Genomic DNA, 19,135 nt, shown 5'->3' on the forward strand with positions numbered 1-19,135 from the left:
GATCCCCGCCCAGACCTGCCATGCTCGCTTACACACTCACGCTACTCAACTTTGATCATCGGGCTGCTCGGCAAGGAATCGAGTAAACCCATCTTGATTGGGGAGCCTGCAATTGCTACCGTATCGAAACAGGGGTATCAACTCAATATGAATGTACCTAAATGAGACAGCAATGACCGGCATGAGAATATTGAAAGCATGCCACATCGTGTATCTTGACACTGGTAGAAGTGCTACTCAATGACAGACTACCCGTTTTCTCTTTAATTAGATAATTCCTGAGCAATCAGATCGGATTTATATATAATTATGATGCTGAGGTCATCTCAAACTTTCCCTTGCGAATACCCTCCTTCCTTTGTTTGCCGAGGCGACGTTGGTAGTACTACAAAAATCAGATAAAGAACAATCAACTAAAAAGCATTGATGCTTCTCACCTCGGCGACCGTAATTGGTTCGTATGCTGCAGCCTGCATTTCTGAGACAAAGTCTGGGATAACCTGTGGCTACAGTTAACATCTTTCGACCACAGTGCCTAATTCGACGGAAACTCGGACCTCTACAATAGCATCAAGGTTGAACGAGCAAAACCAAGGCATTGAATAGCGCTCTTTTCCGGTTTTGTTTGCAACACGATGAACAGTTGATAGAAACTTTTTATTAGTGAGCCTCATCAGGAAGTCACCAACATTGATGACAAAGGTGCCGGGAATGGGAGTTGCAGGAATCCAGTGTGCGTTTGCATTCAGCACTTCCAGGCCCCCGACGTCATCTTGGAGGAGCATAGTGAAGCCTTAGAATTAGTTAGCAGGGCCAAATATCACGTCATATGCGTTCGAACCAACTTACAGACGAAGTCTGTGTGTGCACCGATGCCCGTCTCGTCGTTGGCCGTAGGATCTTGTGGAGGGTAGTGAATCATCTTGCAAGATGCGAGAGGATGAGTGACTTTCTCATCAAAATAATGTTCATCAAGCCCAAGACCAAGAGCGAACATTTGTATCATCTTCCGCAAGAGTACCACCATATGTCGGTCGTATTTATAACATGCCTGCTTGAATCCAGGATCGTCATCAGGCCAAAGATTCTGGTGCAGTAATGCGCGTTGCTCCTCGGTGAGAGTCGGTGGGACTGGTTCACATTCTGGTTCCCAATTATGAAGGAACGATTCCTTGCGGTCTGTTGATCAATTAGTCTGCATGTCTCGTTTTGTAGTAGGTTACACCATTCTTACCTCCTTTTGTGTTGGGATCCACGTTAGCTCCGTGTACTGGCTCATATCCTCTCATGTCCTTGCTTTTATAAATATGCTCGCGCATTTTCGCCTCAAAAGGCTTGTCGAAATGCTTGCGGGCTGCCCCCATAGTTTCGTCCATCAACTCCTGAGGTATTCCATGATTCTTTATGTAGAAAAATCCCACCTGCTCACACGCAGTGGCGATTTCTTTCGCAACCTTACGCCTGACATTGACGTCGTCACTGAAACTGCCCGTCATATCTATTATCGGAATCTCTTCAAAGGTAGACTTCGCTCGGTCTCCCCTGAGAACCTCGCGTTTATGACCCCATGATCCATCGTGCGAGAACACCACATACTCAGGCTCGGGATCGGGATCAATAGCTGATGGCGCCATGACTCCTCAACTTACACAATTTCGGTGGCTGGTACAGAAGTGTTGCACTGCACATATATCGAGGTAAAACTCGGATCACAAGACTAATCGCCACAACGGTGAGCAAGTTGATCAATTTGTACTAAAGGCTGGATTTGGACTACAAAGTTATGATAAATGCTATTGCCGAAGGAGGTACTATCGGTTCCCTTTCGTCCCTTAGCGAGCGAATAACTAGCCGAGCAGGTGAAGAGCCGATGGCCGTCGTCTTATCAGTGATGTCGATCACCACTGCCGAGTGCCGTTGGCAAGCGATAAGCTGGTGGGCTCTTTCGCCGTTATCTTGCAGACTGCACTAAGCTTGGCCGTCAGCGGGTCGTCAGGGTGGAATAGTGTCACTATTACTATAGAACTTGAATGGGCTATGGTGCATTGGTTTTGCACCATCCGGTATCTCATTGAAAGCACAAGTCGCAGCGATGGGTGACGAAGCGCCAATGAACATAGACCCCCTCAGGGGGACCAAATATGATTTTCCACGCGACCATGTTGGATTTGGGCGACGTCCTCCCAATCCCGAATGGCCCAATGGCGCTAAAATTGCTGTTTCATTTGTGATTAACTATGAAGAGGGAGCGGAGCGCACGACCCTCAATGGCGATACGCAGTCCGAGAATATGCTTTGGGAACAGGCCCACATTGCTCCACGGATGGGTGAGCGCGCGGTTAACGTTGAGAGTGACTATGATTATGGCTCGCGTCGTGGAGTTTGGAGATTGTTGAATACTTTGGAGGAGCGCAAGTTCCCAGCCACCGTGTACGCTGTTGGTATGGCCCTCGAGAAGAATCCCGCAGTCGTCAAAGCGTTTATTGACGGTGGCCACGAAATTGCATCGCACGGATATCGGTAAGCTCCTTGCGCTCTTCACGGAATCATGATGAGATGCGCTGTGCTGACCAAATTCAAGCTGGATAGACTACCACACTGTTGGAGCAGAGAAAGAGAAGGCTATGGTTCATCAGCAAATGAAATGTCTCAAAACCCTCACGGGAGAGTATCCAGTTGGTTGGTATTATGGCCGTCTCTCGCCATACTCAAGAGGTCTTGTTCATGAAGTTCACGAAGAATTGGGAGCCCCTTTACTTTGGGAGGCAGATACATACGCCGACGATTTGCCCTACTGGGTCGATGTGCCAGCAGAGAAGGATTCAGCATCACCAAAGGGCATGCTAATGATTCCTTATACGTGAGTCCTTTGGTATCATGGTCTCTTTGGATAGATCAACTAACACGAACTTACAAGCTACGATTGCAATGATCTCAAATATTGCGCTCCTCATGGTTGGGGCTCTGTAGGAGCGTTCACTGAGTACCTTAAGAATGCCTTCGACACATTGTATGCTGAAGGCGAGAAGGGCAATCCTGGAATGATGACAGTTGCTCTGCATTGCCGCATCAGTGGCAAACCTGGTCGGGCGACAGCACTGAGAGAATTCATTGAGTACATTGCAGGCAAGGAAGGTGTCTGGGTGGCTAGGAGGAAGGACATCGCGGTGCATTTTCGTAACAAGTTCCCATACCGCAAAGGTCAACTAATATGAGTGTGAGAAACAGCTTTCGTGTTATGCATGGGAAAGTCCAGCATATGATACGATTAGATAGGGACATATATCATAAGTTTAATTGCGGAAAGACAAACATGATGATAATGGCCAGTATATTCGAGTTGTAGCCCTATTGAACTACAGGACCATCAGAAGTAAACTTGCCCGAAAGCTTTCGGCCATCGCTCTATAACCGCCGTGGTCCTAAACGGTGCGCAGAGAACATAGCATGGCTTCTAGATAATGTTTGCGCGTCTTGTGTCGTCCTGATAAAAATGCATTGACCTCGTAATTGTTACGACAACTTCTTTTGCCCATACCTACTTTACAGCTTGCCAAGCTTTTGAATCTGCTTTGAGTACCATGTCTCAAGATAGAGGTCAGCTTGCGTCCTCAAAGCTCAACGCTCAACGGACTTTCGATGCTTTAGACTTACGGATTCCATTCCTGCTCCGACGCCAAACCCAGCAATCTTCTTCAGCAGCCACGGTGCGTCAATCCTCCTTGCATACACTTTTGCGTCTTCGGATGCAAGCTCCGAGTTGAAGATTGTGTTCTTGGGCAGTGCGGGGTTCAAGCAAGCAGGTCTTGCAATGCCTATCAAGTCGCAATGGCCTTCCGCAACAGCAGCTTCCATGCCCTGCCGCGTGCGAAACCCGCCAGTCACCATCAATGGCACCTCTGGAAACTCGCTACGGATGGCCTTGGCGAATTCTAGGAAGAATGCCTCACGTGCCTTTGTGCGGTCCGACTTCTCTAGTTCCTTATTGCCCAAAATCATCTGAGAAAGGATGCATGTTAGTGGCGCAGTCAGCCGAAATAGAGTGCTTACACGCCCGAAATGGGAGTAGGGACAGTGGGGAAGTAATCTAGATCGATCCTTACCACCGGGTTCTCATAAGTTCCTCCACTGATCTCTACGAAATCGACCCCAGCAGCCGCAATGGCGTGCAACTGCTCGATGCAGTCTTTCAATTCTGAAATCGACTGGTGGTCTACCGAATTGAGCTTCACGCCAATGCAGAAAGTCGAGGGAACCTCTGCACGGATGGCCTCGACAATGTCGACGATGAGCTTGGCACGAGCCGCGGGGGAGCCGCCGTATGCATCAGAACGACGATTGATAGTGGGCGAGAGGAATTGAGCCAGGAGGTAGCCATGTGCAGCGTGTAGTTCTATCCCCGCAAAACCCGCCTCGGAGGCGAGACGGGCGGCGGTCACGAATTGTCGTATGACTTCGTGAATGTCCTCTAGGGTCATTTCCTTTGGTGTTCCAAAGATGAGGCACGAGACGAGGCGCTGTACCGCACTGGGACCGATCTGGAGAGGAACAGCACTCGGGGCCAGCGATTTGGCCAGAAAGCCACGTCTTCCTGCACCGAGAGGCGATTGGCGTCCAGGATGGTTGAGCTGCATCAAGGTTGGGGTGCCTGACCGATTGCATGCAGCAGCCCACGATTTCCAAGCATGCAGCAGCTTGTCCCGCGGAATGGTCTCGTTCAGTGCGGTGTCGTATGGTTGGCCAAGATGTTGAACGTCGACTTGGACATTCCCTTGGGGAAAAGTGTAAGCTCCTGTTGAAAACTCGCAGACTTGAGATGCTCTTCCTTACCCGTTAGCAAAAGGCCCCATCCTCCGTCTGCCCATTGGCCATATGCATGATTGAGCTTCTCGTCGGGAAGCTGGTCTTTGTCCGCCATCTGCTCTGTTGTTGCGGCCTTGACAAGGCGATTCGGCAGCGTCAAGCCGCATTTTAGCGTAATTGATTTCCCGGTGTGCAGGCTCTCCATCGCGGTGGTTTCCCGCATGCTTCTCCTGGCGTTCTCCTTGGTTTATCTAGGGTATCATGTCGGACACTGGCGAAGCCTTGATATCTATACTCTGATGTTTTGTGGTGCCGATGGTCGCAACAGGCTCGATCCTTGTCTTGCCGAGGCTCAAATCCACAGGCGTGTGGTCCGGCCGCCACCACTGTACTGCTCGCCCGCTCGCCTGGCCGCCGCCGTGGGAACGGTGCAATAGTCACCCCGACAGTGAACCAATTGCAGATGGGAAAATTCAGGTCTTTCACGTACACCAATTTGTAATACAAGGCAACCTCATCGGACAAATTCCTCAATGTTTCCTGCAATTTTCTTTTTGTCTCTCCACGCCATCATGTTGCTTGCCTGAAGTAAAGTAAGTGAGACAGATAGCCTATAAGTACTTACGCTCCTACCCCGTTCGGGCGCCACTTAATGCCTTCAATGTAGCTACTGGTTGACCTCTTTTTGATTTATGGGTGATTTTTAATGACAGGATCAATTCCAGATGAAAATTATCATTGGATCTCAATTACTATCGCCTTGACCCAACGGGGGCTTGGCTTGCATTCCCAGTGACAGAAGGTAGCTTGACGAAAGGCACTCAACACAATGCTCGGTATTGAAGGTGACCTCGAAGGGATACTTTCTATTCCAGTGTGAGAATTGTGATCCTTCAAATTGGCTACTACATGTATATCCGGTGGCTTTAGCTTAAAAGGCTGCAAAATCGGAATCTATCTTCTAGATGCAGGCCGTACCCGCATGTCTAGTTTGGACTTACTTTCGCCCGAATTTACCAATGCTATCTACTAAGGTTCTGTGTTTTGTGTTGTAGTTTCCTTACCATTCGTAAACACTACTCGGTAAAAATAGCAAATCGTCGGATACTCGGGTAACGTTGTGTAATTGGATCTGTCAGATCTTTTGGATCAGCCAGTGATCCTAGTGATTACAGTGATCCAACTACAACCAATTCATGTATAAGTTTTCCCAATTTCCATCCCACTTGAATGGCCCAGACGATTGTACACAGTACTCGGACTATATCCCGTCATCATCGCACGACTGTTGCCGCATAAGTCACTCTGAGATCCAGAGATCATCGCAAACTCAAGTACAATGCGCCTACTACGTGTAGTCACCGCACTAGGGTTAATTTCTGTTGTGTGGGCCAACAGTTGCCCAAACAGCAGGCTCTTAGAAGAGAATGCTGCAAACGGAACAGACGTCACAGCGTCCAACGGGACAGATCCGTTGGTAACACGTCTTTCCCGGAGACATCAACCGCACTGGAAAGCTGGTCTCTATTATTCGGCCGGCCAGGCTATATCCGCGAGCAACTTAGTTTTCAATCGCGCAGCTAAGAAAATAACTGACAAGATCGCCATTGTGGCAGCTTCCGCTGGTGGCACTACCGAAACGTTTCATGAGTGGGCTTTCAACGTCGTTGGGCAAGACAATACCTGGACGATCGATGCGAACATCGAAATGATAGGAAACCACAAGTGGTGCAAGCTTATCAGGCACCTCGACTATCTCGAGTCGGTCATAGCACATCACTTGCGCACTGGCGATAAAGAATACATGACGCTCAAGCTGAAAGCCCTGGGCGCGCACGGCGTTTACAAGTCCATCGCATATCTCAACTTTGAAGTAGTGGAATGATAATCAAATAATGAGGCAAGCAATCCTCCTGGGCGCACACGAAGGGATCTGAGTAGACATAGTGGGTCCGGCTTCATTCATCTCTGGTGAATATTGGGCGGGTGTCACAAATCGTTGGAAGTATTGGTACCGAGGATGTGGTATTTCAGCCCATGCTCGTCTTTGTACACAGCGAACAAGTGTCCCGACTAAGGGTCTTATCCACATCACTAGCGTTATGCACAGATGTACTTCTCCAAGCACATAGTGAGGTGTATTCTAGTGCACCACACCACGTAGATCTCTATATATTTGTGAAGGAAGGGCCTCGACGTATAAGATTTCAAAGACCACAGCACATTATCCGATACCAGGACGCCGTGAACAAAATCAAGTGCAGTGACCGGCTATATCAATCTCATCAACATTGCTTACATGGCCCATGTGAGAGACTGTCCAGGCCCCAGTTGAAAGCTCCTTTGCCATCCCAGTAAGCCCCATACCTGTCCAGAATGTGTCCAAAGAGCTGTCCTCTGGAAGAATTGAGACCATGTTTGCTCCTAGCTGATCACAGAACTCGCTCGGTTGGTGAAAAGAGCTCACGGATGGAGACAAAATGCAAGTAGATCTTTCGGAGGCATTCGTTTCTACCTCCAAACACACTTCCTTCCCCACACCATCGAACTCATCAAGAGATCTGAGGCCGCGACGAAGCATCTCCGCAGCGCGTTTGCGTAACATTTCTCTTTGTTGGTCTAATCGAAAGAGTCTTGATTGTAGCTCAATCAGATGACCCTGGGTGGTCCTCCATGCTTCTGACAACTTTTTCTCCTCGCTCTCCAGTAAAGCCCATTCTTGTTCAGAAGGGCCATGAACATCGCATTTGACAGAGCCGCCAGCACGAATACACTCTGAGCAGCGCGAAGAGTCGACTGCGACGATACACTTTGTGCTGCGCTTTTCACATCTAGAACAGGCTGGCATTTCGATCCCCAGACGTTTGACTCGGTTGTAAAGGATATAACGACTCGTGGTCTTCTTAGAGCGTTGGCGGGGCATGATGGAAGAGAAAAAAATGCCTTTGGGAGAGATTCTGATTAATATGCCGTAGATTATCTGGTTTTCATGTTCCCGAGCAGGTTCATCAAGAGGTATTTCCCATAAGTCAGCAAGTGAATCTGGTATGAGAGATTTCAAAAGTTGATTAAGGCTTATATTCATGAGAGATTAGCACGTCATCCTCCTACATCTTTTCAAAGACTCAGTTCAGGAACCCGAAGAGATCTGTTGGATCGAGCTGAAGGACACAGTCAAAGCTAACGTGAGCATCCTTCAAAGCCGTTAGGTGGCCGTGAGCCTGCCGCTTCCTCGGCTCCGAAGCTCAGCTTCAGCCGGTGGATCAACGTTATTGGATTTGATCCTGGATTGCGGCTAGCCGAGACGGCTCAGTTCGAATACGCTTGCTCGTCCTTTCTATTATCATGCGTCCGATTGCAACATAGGCAGGGCCGGCTGACCCTGCAAGCTCCAGTATGGACCTGTCCTCATGATGGGAACATCTCGGGACGTCGGATCGGCGTCTCCTTAGCTCCGACTGGAATATAGTCATTGTGCTCACAATCATATATTGTCACGATAACCTGTTCTTCAAGATTGGCTGCTGCTATTTATGGATACTGAGTAAAAAAACCTTTCATGTGACTGTACAAAATCCGGTATAGTAAGGATTGAGGGGCATTGTCAACTCCTGACGACACTCTTTTATTAGGCAACCATGATACTTTATGAATACAGAATTAAAGTACAAGAGAAATCTCGGAGCTAGTTTCCGTATCAGATTCATCTTCAGCAAAGTAAATCAGTAGGTAGTCGTGTCCTCCAGCTGTAGAGCTAGGTAAAAACGTTAAGGGTACCATTGTGATATTGGTGGGTATTCCCTGGGGATAACAGTGTAGCCATGCGTTCTTATCCCAACCGTCTTTCGTATAACACCCCAAAGAACTCAGAAAGGTGGGGTTCTTGACAGAGCCCTTGAAAAACTTGTCCAATTGAGATACCTCCTTCCGCAACTCCTGCGTTCTGACAGAGGCGCACGGATTGAGCAAATGAGCCAGGGTTCTGGATGTATTTGCACGGGTTTGTATGAATACATTCAACAAGGAATACTTTCGGATACCTCTCCATCTGAAGCTGTCTACAGAAAAGAAATTCCTGCCCGAGGTGTATCGTGTGCGCAGCCGGTGCAGACGAAGCATATCTGCCTGTGAGCCAGGACATCTATCGATTAGACAATCCATGCTCTTTACCCCCGATTCGACCTCAACATATCGATCACGCCAGTAAGACATACAGTTCAGTTTTTGATCAAGGCCATACATTATGGGCTTAGAGAATGTCTTCTCTTTTTTTTCGTGTTATCAAGTCCGCAACCCGATGCAGTAACACTGAGGTACACAGACCTTCGCAATAGCAGTGGTTTCTGGTTGGATGTGGTATTGGGTTATTTTCGTAGAGAGCACCCCGATCATCCCAGAGATCATATCTGCAGTTTCCCTTCCCGTAATCCCAGGTTGTCGCGCTGTAACGTGCTTTGAGCCTCACGAACGGTAAGAGAAGACGGCTCGAGACAGAACTCGAATCTTGAGTCGTCCAGGGATATTCGTTGACCCAGGGACTTTTTTGCCAATATTCATTCAAGCTCTGAGGGTCTGTGGCCTCGCGCTGTCGGCCATTTGACAGATGAATGCCGAACTTTTCGATGCGCGGCAACATCTTGAGAAGATATAAAACATCTTGTGCCTTGGCCCATTGGCAAAGAAATGCTTCGTCGAATCGAGGGTCTAAGGAATTCAATTCGGGATGCTCAAAAACGACAGTGACGTTCGTTAAGTTCGGCAGGTTCAGCATGATATCAATAATGGGGTCATCCATATCGGCAACTGTTATACCAATCAACGGAGCCCATCGGTCTCGCCCGCCATTTGTACCCTTATATATAACCTGCGAACACGGCCTTGCCTCGAATCTCCGGCGCGGTTCATCCTCCCAAAGGACTTTTCTTTTCAGAATGTTGCGTCCTAGGCTGGGCAGGCAATAGAATCGAAGCCACTCCCCTGGAACGCAAGTAGGCTCTAGGGCAATGACGAGATCATACTTGAATTTGCCGCTAGCGTATGTTCCTGGACGCAATGCAAATATTATCGGTAGGAATTCGTGCAGGATCTGTTGGCAGCATCGTATTATTGCGTTGACTGCTTGAGAGTTGACGTCAGCTACTGCCTCCCAGATGAGCCTGCGGAGCTCTGGAGGCAAAGACAAAAGCCCTAGCGCTTGCGACATGAATGTATTTGCAAGGAAGTGATTAGTGAAGAGTGACGAACTTTCTTCCATATAGCTCTCTACTCACACTTTCTAGATATTTCATTTACAATGTTAATGACGACTCGAAAAATCTAAAAAAAGTTTAAATAAAATAAAATAAAAAGAAAAATAAATTTGCATTGAATGAGTCACTAATAAGAAGCAGCCATGGTTCGAGAATGATGAGTCATGAAGGTCAAGAAACTCCAACTTCGTAGGTTTAATTTCTTGACACCATCGAGGGTTGGTTTCACACTGTGAATAAGTGTCTTAAGCTCTAACCAATGTGTATCCCCTCGATACCCAGCAAAGCATGAATCACATGTTACGATTTCCTAACTATTAGCACTAACAAAGCATAGCAGTCCTAATGAAAGCCTTTGAACACCGAGATTTGACTGAGTCAAACTTTGATAGCATGAGGTGTCCTGTATCGTTTTCCAGTCTAAACTTAATACCAAGGTCCTCTATGGTGCGAGATAGCCATGATTTATGCATGTTAAGGTTGAACAATTAGCTTTTCTACTTATGCGTGACCGCCGACTCGTCCAACATCGCTTCGGCTTTTTTACGGCTATTGACATCCAGACTCAGTACAGATCTCATTGAAAAGCTTGTAAGTAATCTGGCCAATCGGTACGCGGGTTCATATGCGTACCGCATGAAATCTGGCCCGGCCGACTTCTCGAATAGGTACTTTATTTCACGATCTTGTGCGCTTGACGGCTCCTCATTAGCTGTGTGTTCGCCACACTCGTTCCAGGAATTCAAATTCCAGAGCCATTCCGGTGGTGTACAGGACATGAAAGTTGTATCAATTATGCTCACTTGGGCAGTCGCACCAGGTGGGACGTGGAAAAGTGACAACGCCATTGTATCAAATTACTTAGATTGATACCTGGCACAACTGGTTGATAGTATACGATGTAATGAACGAATTCAATCGTACTTCTATGATCGCTCATCTTCACTGCCCCCCACATCGCCCGAGTCGTCACTTCTGATGAAAATTGTTGTTGATCCCAAGGTGTTGGGGGTAATCTGAGGAAACTCTCCCTTTCTGGTATGTGGGGTGTAGTTGCGGGGAAGTTTCCCCTCTGGCGTGCTTCCCCTTGTTGTTTAGTGTTGAGACGATCCCATTTCTGCTACTAGTGTGGAATTGTTGCAATACCTATATAACTAATGAACAAAAGGGGGATTGCCATACGGTCACTCATATTACCCCAACGTCGGTTAGTCATTGGCTAACAACAGGTCTTGCGGGTCGAACCAGATCATCATTTAAGGGGATTTACACGAGGCCTTACCTTGGGGGGTTAGGGAAATCAAGAATTTAGTATGCCAAGACCGTCTAAGAAAATTCTTTGAAGCAATTTTAGTATATTTCTAATTCATACCATGATATCACGGGCTAACTCTAGATTGTTCACCATCATCCACACAAGAGGTAAGCCGTTGAATGCTCGGTTCCTTTGACCGCCCCAGGCCAAACCAGTAATCTACCTAGCCCAGCACACTTAGTGGTTTCCGCATATTCGCAATGAATTTTGGATGAACGTGTTATGGTGAACAGCTAAGCGAATCTAGAGACACAGTTGATAAGTGTAGTCATTTAAAGAAGATCTGATCCGTACTCACCTTCTTGCCGTAGATATACAAAACAAGTCCGTAAATGCAACCTAAAACGTGGATTGTACCGATGATGAAGAAGACATGGATAGGGCCACATTTAGCCAACCATGTATTTACGAAAAAGGCAACAGCAAAAGTCATGATGCCCTTGACGAGAGTAACGGCCGCGTAGGCATCTTGAGCATACTTCCGATGGCAATCCAGGAGATAGGTATTAGACACCAGAGATAGGATCGATCCAGAAAATCCAGCTACTCCAAAGAAGAACACGGGTAGGAACCAGTGGACGCGGTAGTGTATAGCTAAGCCGAAACCCCAGTATCCAATGATCCCAGTGAAAAGGGCCGGAATACAAAGGACATTTCGGAACTCAGGCTCATACACGCCTTGGTTCTTCCGGGACATGAAAGTAACTAGCCAGTCTGCGACAGGTCCCGGCACAAAGTTGCCGATGATGTTGGCAACAAATGGCGAGAGAACAGTCAATCCCACAGAGCTTGTCGAGAAGTTATACGGTGGCTTCATAAACACGGATGACAAATTGACAGAGATTGCAGCCGAAAATGCCACCGAGCAACCATAAGAGTAAGCTGCCCATGATACTCCAGGTAGTAGGTAGGTGGCAAAAGGTGAAAGGACTGCCTTCAAGTAGTTTTCCTGGCTGTAACGACCGTTGTAGACTTTCAGAGATTGCCAATATGTTGTTCTCCTCTCTTCAAAGTTGGCATCTGGCTCAGAGACATCTACGTGAGACTCGTCCTTGGACTCTTCGGTGGGTCGATTGGTATCGCTAAGCTGATCAACCTCGTTTGCGAGAATTTCACGAATATCAGTATCGAATCTGCTTGGGCGGTTGTAGGTGGTCTCCTCAAGCAAGAAGAAGAGGGCGGTAATATATGCCGCTTCAAAAATGACACTGTTATTATCTATTAGTGACAAAAGAGCATCCTCGGTTTTCTATTTACTTACGCGTAACGGAAAGCCCATATGTAGGACTGTCCGGCGACAACCTGGCTTGCGATGACCTGCCCGAGAGAATTTCCACCAGCCAAGGCAAAATGCCAGATGGCTAGATGGATTCCTCGCTGATGCACGAAAAATAGATCCCCGACACTGGAGCTGACGAGGTATTCGAGAGCACTCTGTGAAGCGCCCCATAATGCGCGACCAGCATATATATACTTGATGTCCTCTGGGTTGATAAGGAGAATTCCATATCCGAGACAGCCAAGAACTCCAAGGCCCAAGAACACGGGACGTTTGCCGTAGATCCGAGCCAGAGGAGTCGTGAGCACACTAGCAATACCCATACATAACATCAGTACGCTGACACTACGAGATAATTGCATTACAGAAGTCCCAATCTGCTTTGCAATGGTGGAAGCCGAGGGATTGAGGAAGTAACATGTTCCAGAGCCAAGACCTGTACCAAATGAAAGTAGAAAGCTGTGGAACAGCTTTTTCTTGTGCGGCCAGTCTGAGAGAATTTGTATCAATACAGCCCTCGAAGTTGTTTTACGCTGAAGACTCACTCAATGGGTCATTGATGGAATCGGATGGCTGCGGCACGAGAACAATATCCTCGTCATGACCCGTACCGTGCTTGAGATTGGCAGTAAGGGATCGCAATTGTTCAGTGTCGCGTTCGACGTGGACGGTGCCAGGGACCTTCTCGGTCGTGTTTGGTTCAAGGACCCACAGTCCCATCTTGAAAGATTGCTCAACGGAATTTGGACAACTTGAGTCAATCAAAGATGTATATGTTGCTTTTGTTCAGCAGCGGACGAGGTGTGTTGGCCTTTATTCTGATACATCCTGCACACCGAAGGACAAGTCTTCTTATAAACAACATTCAATCTCGATGAGAGAGAAACTTAGGTCATCACGCAATAGACATAGGCAATGATCTCAAGCGACTAGATCTCAAGTATCAGCGACTTAATGACATAGAGCGCAGGGTCGTCTTGGATGCACAAATGCCCAGCGATATAAGCAGCTACCATTGTTAAGGACCATAGTACAGGTTGAAAGGTGGCGCCGTTGATGACTAAACGAGCGACGCCGACGGGTGTAGCGGGCGGGAATATTCCTCATGAAGCATCGCCGAATATGAACCATTGATGGCTGAGATGAAGAATTAGGCGATGATTCAACGAGCGGCACATGCACCGCGGCAACGCGGAAACTAGCCACCTAGGTGTTGATCGTTGACTCAGATACTGAAAATACATACCTCGTAGTTTGAGAGGCCAGTTCGGCCAAGATGGAGAGCCGCCGCATCCAAGTGCCGCACGCCATAGCCCTTCCCCGGCACGTCATAACGTGGCACTTGATCTATCATGCCTTCAAACAGTGAAAACACTCTTATCAGGCCCAATTCGACATCACCGAGAAGGTGAAGACAAGATTCGATAGCTAGCCTCTCCACTTTTCCCGGTCAGCCCAGCCCAGATGCCTGGTCACTGTATCATCATATCACATGGCACGCCATCTGCACAGGGAATAACGCTGCCTTAGCTCCTAAACTAGTATCTCAAGTAGAAAGAGTAATGAAAGATCCCACATGCGGGCAATAAAACATTCATTCTTCATATCATTTGTTATACGAAGGTGAAGTCTCAAAGGTGAAATTGAAAAAGCATACCATCATGGTACCTAGCATTGTCAGAATACCAGACAATGGCACTATGTACCTTGCAGGGGCAGCACTATTTATCGCAATCCTGGTGGTAAGCTATAAGTTTGTTTACGGTGTCTTAGTAACTGAGCTGACGGGATTGGACAGCACATATATCGACTTCTCACAAGCCCAATCTCTCAAATCCCGGGCACATGGCACTCAAAATGGACCGATGCGGCTGTGAAGCACCAGTGGCTCAGTGGACGCCGGGCATTTTATGTGCAACAACTGCATGATCAATATGGTGTGCAGCAAGCTGTCCATGATCGTATATAAATGCCTGCTAATGATGATATTGAAGGCCCTATTGTCCGTCTTGGCCCCAATGAGGTTGGCTTCTCTGAAATAGATGCTGTCAAAACCATATATTCAGTAAAAACCGAGTATCCGAAGTCACCCTGGTATCAGCGGATGGTGCCCTATGCATACGATAGTGTCTTCAGCACTAGTGATATCGAGTTCCATAGACGACATCGCCGGCTCTTGTCTTCGCCACTTTCTGTATCTGCTCTCAAGCTGGTGGAGCCTGTTGTGCACCAGCGCACCGTGCAAGCCATAGAGAAGATGGCTGAGGAGTTCAAGTCGCGTGGCGTCACTGACGTATTCAAGTGGTCATTATTCTTCAGCACAGATGTTGTTGGCGAGTTAACATTCGGCGAGTCGTTCCGCATGTTGGATTTGGGCAAGGTAGCTAGACTCTTGACACAGAAGGCAAAGACATGGTCATTAACGAGAAGCCTTGAAGAAAAACCAATATATCTTGAACCTGGAAACCAACGCCAAGTTGAACGGTCTGAGGTCTACATTCCCGGCACTCGTCACCATCGGCAAGTATGTGCCTCTGCCCCTTTTCCGCAGAGCCGCCCAGGCGACACGACAGATGAGGTCTTCCGCGCAGCAGTCCATACAGCGCTACAAGCGGCTCATGGCTGCAGATCCCTCTACGAAACCGACGCTGTTTTCAAAACTATTCAAGGCCGGCGAGGAGGGCCTTTCAGATGAAGAGATCATTGCTGATGCGCAGGCGTACATCATTGCTGGGAGTGATACCACGGCCGTTACCCTTACTTACCTGATTTGGGCGGTATGCCGGCACAGGGAGGTCAAGCGAAATCTGCTCGCCGAACTGGCAACGCTGCCACACGACTTCAACGCAGACGATCTCAGCGAGCTGCCTTATCTGAACCAGGTCATCGACGAGACTCTACGTGTATATGGCGCACTGCCCGCTGGTCTACCAAGAATCGTGCCCCCCGGCGGCGCGAACCTGGCCGGCTACTGGGTCCCGGGAGGCACGACAGTCACGGCGCAGGCCTACACGATGCACAGAAACCCGTTGGTGTATCCGCGGCCGGAGACATTTGACCCGTCAAGGTGGGCGACGGCAACCAAGGCAATGAAAGATTCATTAATGCCGTTTGGGCTGGGATCACGCAGTACGTTGCCCTCTTCCGTGCTGTCAAGACGCAACGAGGCCGTCGACTACAAGAGCTAACCTCTGGCCATTCAGTCTGCTTGGGTCTACATTTAGCACGCGTGGAACTCCGGCTTGCGGCAGCTTTGTTCTTCCTCAGATTTCCGAACGCAAGGGTCGCGACGCGAGAGGGCATGACGGACGAAGACATGGGAGAGGTTATCTACTTCCTTTTGGGGCCTAAGGGCAGACGATGTCTCATCGAGCTCGAGTAGTTAGGAGCGAGTTGCTAGGAGGTGTGTTGCGAGGCTCAGAGTGCGCCGGAACACATCCGAGCATATCTGAATGGGAGCTCACTTCTGATGCTCTCTACAAGAGTTGTCGAATTGCTCAGCCTGGGCAAACCGCCATGTCCTGTAGGACAATCGCCAAAGTGTGGCGTTGGGAAGAAGGTTCCATTATTTAGGAGTAGAAACACGAGTCTTTGTATTTGCCGAGACATAATATTTATATATAGGACGCGACTGAAATATTTCTTTTTTGCCTTTTTTGTGCTAATGCGGAACGCAGTCTGAGGGGCATGAGAGACATGTGAGAAAGAATTGAGACATTGGAGTCTAACATGTCTGATAGTACAACACCTCCCTTTTTTTCACTCAGTTTTACACAGGTCATTCCGTAAGCCTCCGGTCGTCGTGATCCATTCTAACGCAATGCAAAACGGCGACTAGGAGAACCGATGGCCTATGCGAGGACCATCAAACGTAGATCGGGCGAGGAGCAGGGGGTGGAGGAAGCGAGGTTTAGAAGCACGCGATTGCGATAACTTCGGAGAATTTAGACCGGGTTATTAGTACCGTGCAATGACGAGTAATTGTCAAGACTTCTTGACAGTCACTGCGGCGAAACATCTAGGCGAGTCAACGATGTCGCACTCACTAAAACATTGTAGAGGCCACAAAGGGGAGGATGTACCGCTACATGCACGATCTCGATGCGCGTTGACAGCTCTCATGCGTTGCGGGATGGACAAGCAATCAGAGCTGAGGGGGTTTCCCAGAGAGTCTCATGAATCTGGGGAAGAGCGAGACGGAGCTCAGGTTCGGAAGAGTGGTGGAGCTGTGGAGATGTTGGTCTTCTGATCGCGTCGGCGGAGCATCAGCGGATGCGGTGCGGATCCCAACGACGACTCCCACCGTCGAAGTGGCCAACGAGCGAGGCTTGACCAGGCTTCAGGCTGGGATGTCGGACCTCCTCCTCGTCTGTGACAGACGGTTGGCTAGACGGCCGGGCTGACTCTGTTGCGGCCGGATTTTCATCGTGACGAACTGTTTACGAGAAAAACAAGGCGATTCGGCTTACGGCGAACACTGTACAACACCCTAACGATAACGGTGGCGTCAATGCGGGGAACATTCAGACCGAGAGCAGGCCAGTCTTCGCGGCCATGTCGAGCCATCTTCTTCTGATGAGGAAGAGACACCAGATTGGATGCACCACAGTGCTGCAAGCGGTAGCATTAGCCAGGCCAGATCCCAGGATGCCAATGTGACGAGATTGACAACAACACCTTTGGGAGCGGTTGATTTGAAGAAATGTGTGTATTGTCATTTCTTTCAGGGACTCGCCTCAATTCTCGGATCCAAGCATTGCAGGCGTTGCAGGCGTAACAAACCCCTGGCCAAACCCCTCCCTGGTCGCATTTCCAGGGGCCTCCCTGGCTCAAGCTAATCTCTCCACGAGAGGCTGAGATCTGCATCTGCCGTGTGTGCGCGTGTTCCTGGCCTGGCTTGAGTACTGAGCTGCAGAAGTGAGTGAAATAAATGAGATGCAGCAAAATAAACAAGCAGCTTGGGGAGGTAGGCTGGCTCGGCTGGCTGTAGGTGTAGCGTAGCCCCATCCGCGATATTTGAGTGACACGGCCATCTTCCAATAGCCAGAGCGCGTGTCTGCACTTGACAAGTCCGTCGCTCCTTCCTTTGTTTACTGCTTACCCAGACTAGTACACTCTCCTCCTCGGTTATTAAGAAGGAACGATAGGATCCTGACCGTAGTTCCCTGATCAGTCTGTCTACCTTACCTGAGTTCCTACCTAAAGTGTTTAGTTTCCGCATATGCAAATGCAAATGCAGCTGCACCCACTTCACCTGAACCAGAACCAGAACCTGAACCTGAACATGCAGCATGCAAAATGCAGTTGATCACGAACAAGGCATCTTAAAAGCAACTCTTAAAATTCAGATCACTGCTCACCCTAAAAGGGGTTCTCAGACATTGCTCTGAGCCAAGGGCAGCCTCCTCCGGATCTCCGCGAAAATCGATACCTTACCGTGCTCTGTACGGCATCTGATTGCGTGCAGGTGGCTCTGGAGAAGACTCCACCTGACTCAGGCGTCTTTCGCCATCGCCGCTCACCCACAGACCTCGGACGGAAGATTGATTTTCGTCGCGCCAGCCAGCGATCGCACGAACCTCAGCACGATTACCTAGACCAGACCGCCTACTTACCTAGTCTGAGGCCTAGTCTCATTTGCATCTGCCGCATCATCTCCCCCGTCCTCGCTTTGCTTGCCTTGACCTGCCGGACGCTGGGGATCCGAAAGCTCCAGGTACTTTCTTACTTGCATTGGCCTGCTCGAAGAAACAAGGAGAAAAGAAGAAAAAAACGACAAAGCTGCAGCAGCAATCCACAATATCAAGAAGTCGCAGCTGCAGGCTCGTGATAAGACCTACATTTCTAGCTACATATTTGTTGCATCTTCTGGCTGCTGCCACTGCAGCATCGCTACGCTATAAGACTGAGCTGCTAATAGCCTCCATTCCTTTTCAGACAGGGAGCAGCACTTTTCAGTCGCTTGTTTCCTGCCACCTCCTGGGCTCATCCTCCGCCCCTTGCTGATCGCTCCTCGACCAATCTTCTGCGGCCTGCTCATCCCTCCTATCGCGTTGGGTTGGCTCTGTTGGAACCGTGCTGCTGCAAAGTCTAAAAGGCCGATCCAGCCCACCACCAACAACCACAGAGGCAACATACACACCACCCACCCAACGGCACCACCGCCCGCCCGCCAGAAAGGGATCCAACCACAATCGAGCATCCTCGGGCTGACCTGCGCAATAGTTGGGGACCCTTAATAAGGCAACAGGCACAGCCGGTACCCGGAGCCATCCAACAGGACTGTCAAGTGTCAATCATTCAGTCTAGACAATTTAGACTAACCCCTTCCCGCCCATCCATCCTTCCTTACCTTGGGCCTAGCCCACGCCAGCGCCCGAGTCAAGCCGCCCAACGCGATTCGAGAGTCGGTCCAAGCCAAGGGGGAAAACTTTTGACAGGCAGAAAATAAACCGCTTCTGGGTTATTATCAGCAGCATACCACCACCA

At 48.9% G+C, this 19,135-nt stretch overlaps 4 protein-coding genes across 4 annotated transcripts; 2 read left to right on the forward strand and 2 right to left on the reverse strand.

Moving 5' to 3' along the window:
• Positions 1–512: 512 nt before the first annotated feature.
• On the reverse strand, positions 513–1,634 carry UCRPA7_2341 (putative clavaminate synthase-like protein; the record flags this gene model as incomplete). Its single annotated transcript, XM_007914926.1, has 4 exons — positions 513–793; positions 850–1,179; positions 1,235–1,542; positions 1,597–1,634. 4 exons carry the CDS (start codon positions 1,632–1,634, stop codon positions 513–515), a joined length of 957 nt encoding a protein of 318 aa, XP_007913117.1.
• A 689-nt stretch (positions 1,635–2,323) lies between these two features.
• Positions 2,324–3,215, forward strand: UCRPA7_2342 (putative chitin deacetylase 1 protein; the record flags this gene model as incomplete). Its single annotated transcript, XM_007914925.1, has 4 exons — positions 2,324–2,520; positions 2,582–2,860; positions 2,918–3,010; positions 3,074–3,215. The coding sequence occupies 4 exons, from the start codon at positions 2,324–2,326 to the stop codon at positions 3,213–3,215; spliced, it is 711 nt and encodes a 236-aa protein (XP_007913116.1).
• Positions 3,216–3,543: 328 nt separating this feature from the next.
• UCRPA7_2343 (putative nadph dehydrogenase protein) lies at positions 3,544–4,478 on the reverse strand (the record flags this gene model as incomplete). The annotated part of the gene is made up of 3 exons (XM_007914920.1): positions 3,544–3,585; positions 3,655–3,999; positions 4,053–4,478. 3 exons carry the CDS (start codon positions 4,476–4,478, stop codon positions 3,544–3,546), a joined length of 813 nt encoding a protein of 270 aa, XP_007913111.1.
• Positions 4,479–15,264: 10,786 nt separating this feature from the next.
• On the forward strand, positions 15,265–15,834 carry UCRPA7_2344 (putative benzoate 4-monooxygenase cytochrome protein; the record flags this gene model as incomplete). The annotated part of the gene is made up of 1 exon (XM_007914929.1): positions 15,265–15,834. The coding sequence occupies one exon, from the start codon at positions 15,265–15,267 to the stop codon at positions 15,832–15,834; it is 570 nt and encodes a 189-aa protein (XP_007913120.1).
• Between the last annotated feature and the right edge of the window lie 3,301 nt (positions 15,835–19,135).

The sequence above is a fragment of the Phaeoacremonium minimum genome (assembly GCF_000392275.1).
Source record: "Phaeoacremonium minimum UCRPA7 unplaced genomic scaffold PA7_03_scaffold_158, whole genome shotgun sequence".
In the NCBI taxonomy this organism is placed as follows: domain Eukaryota; kingdom Fungi; phylum Ascomycota; class Sordariomycetes; order Togniniales; family Togniniaceae; genus Phaeoacremonium; species Phaeoacremonium minimum.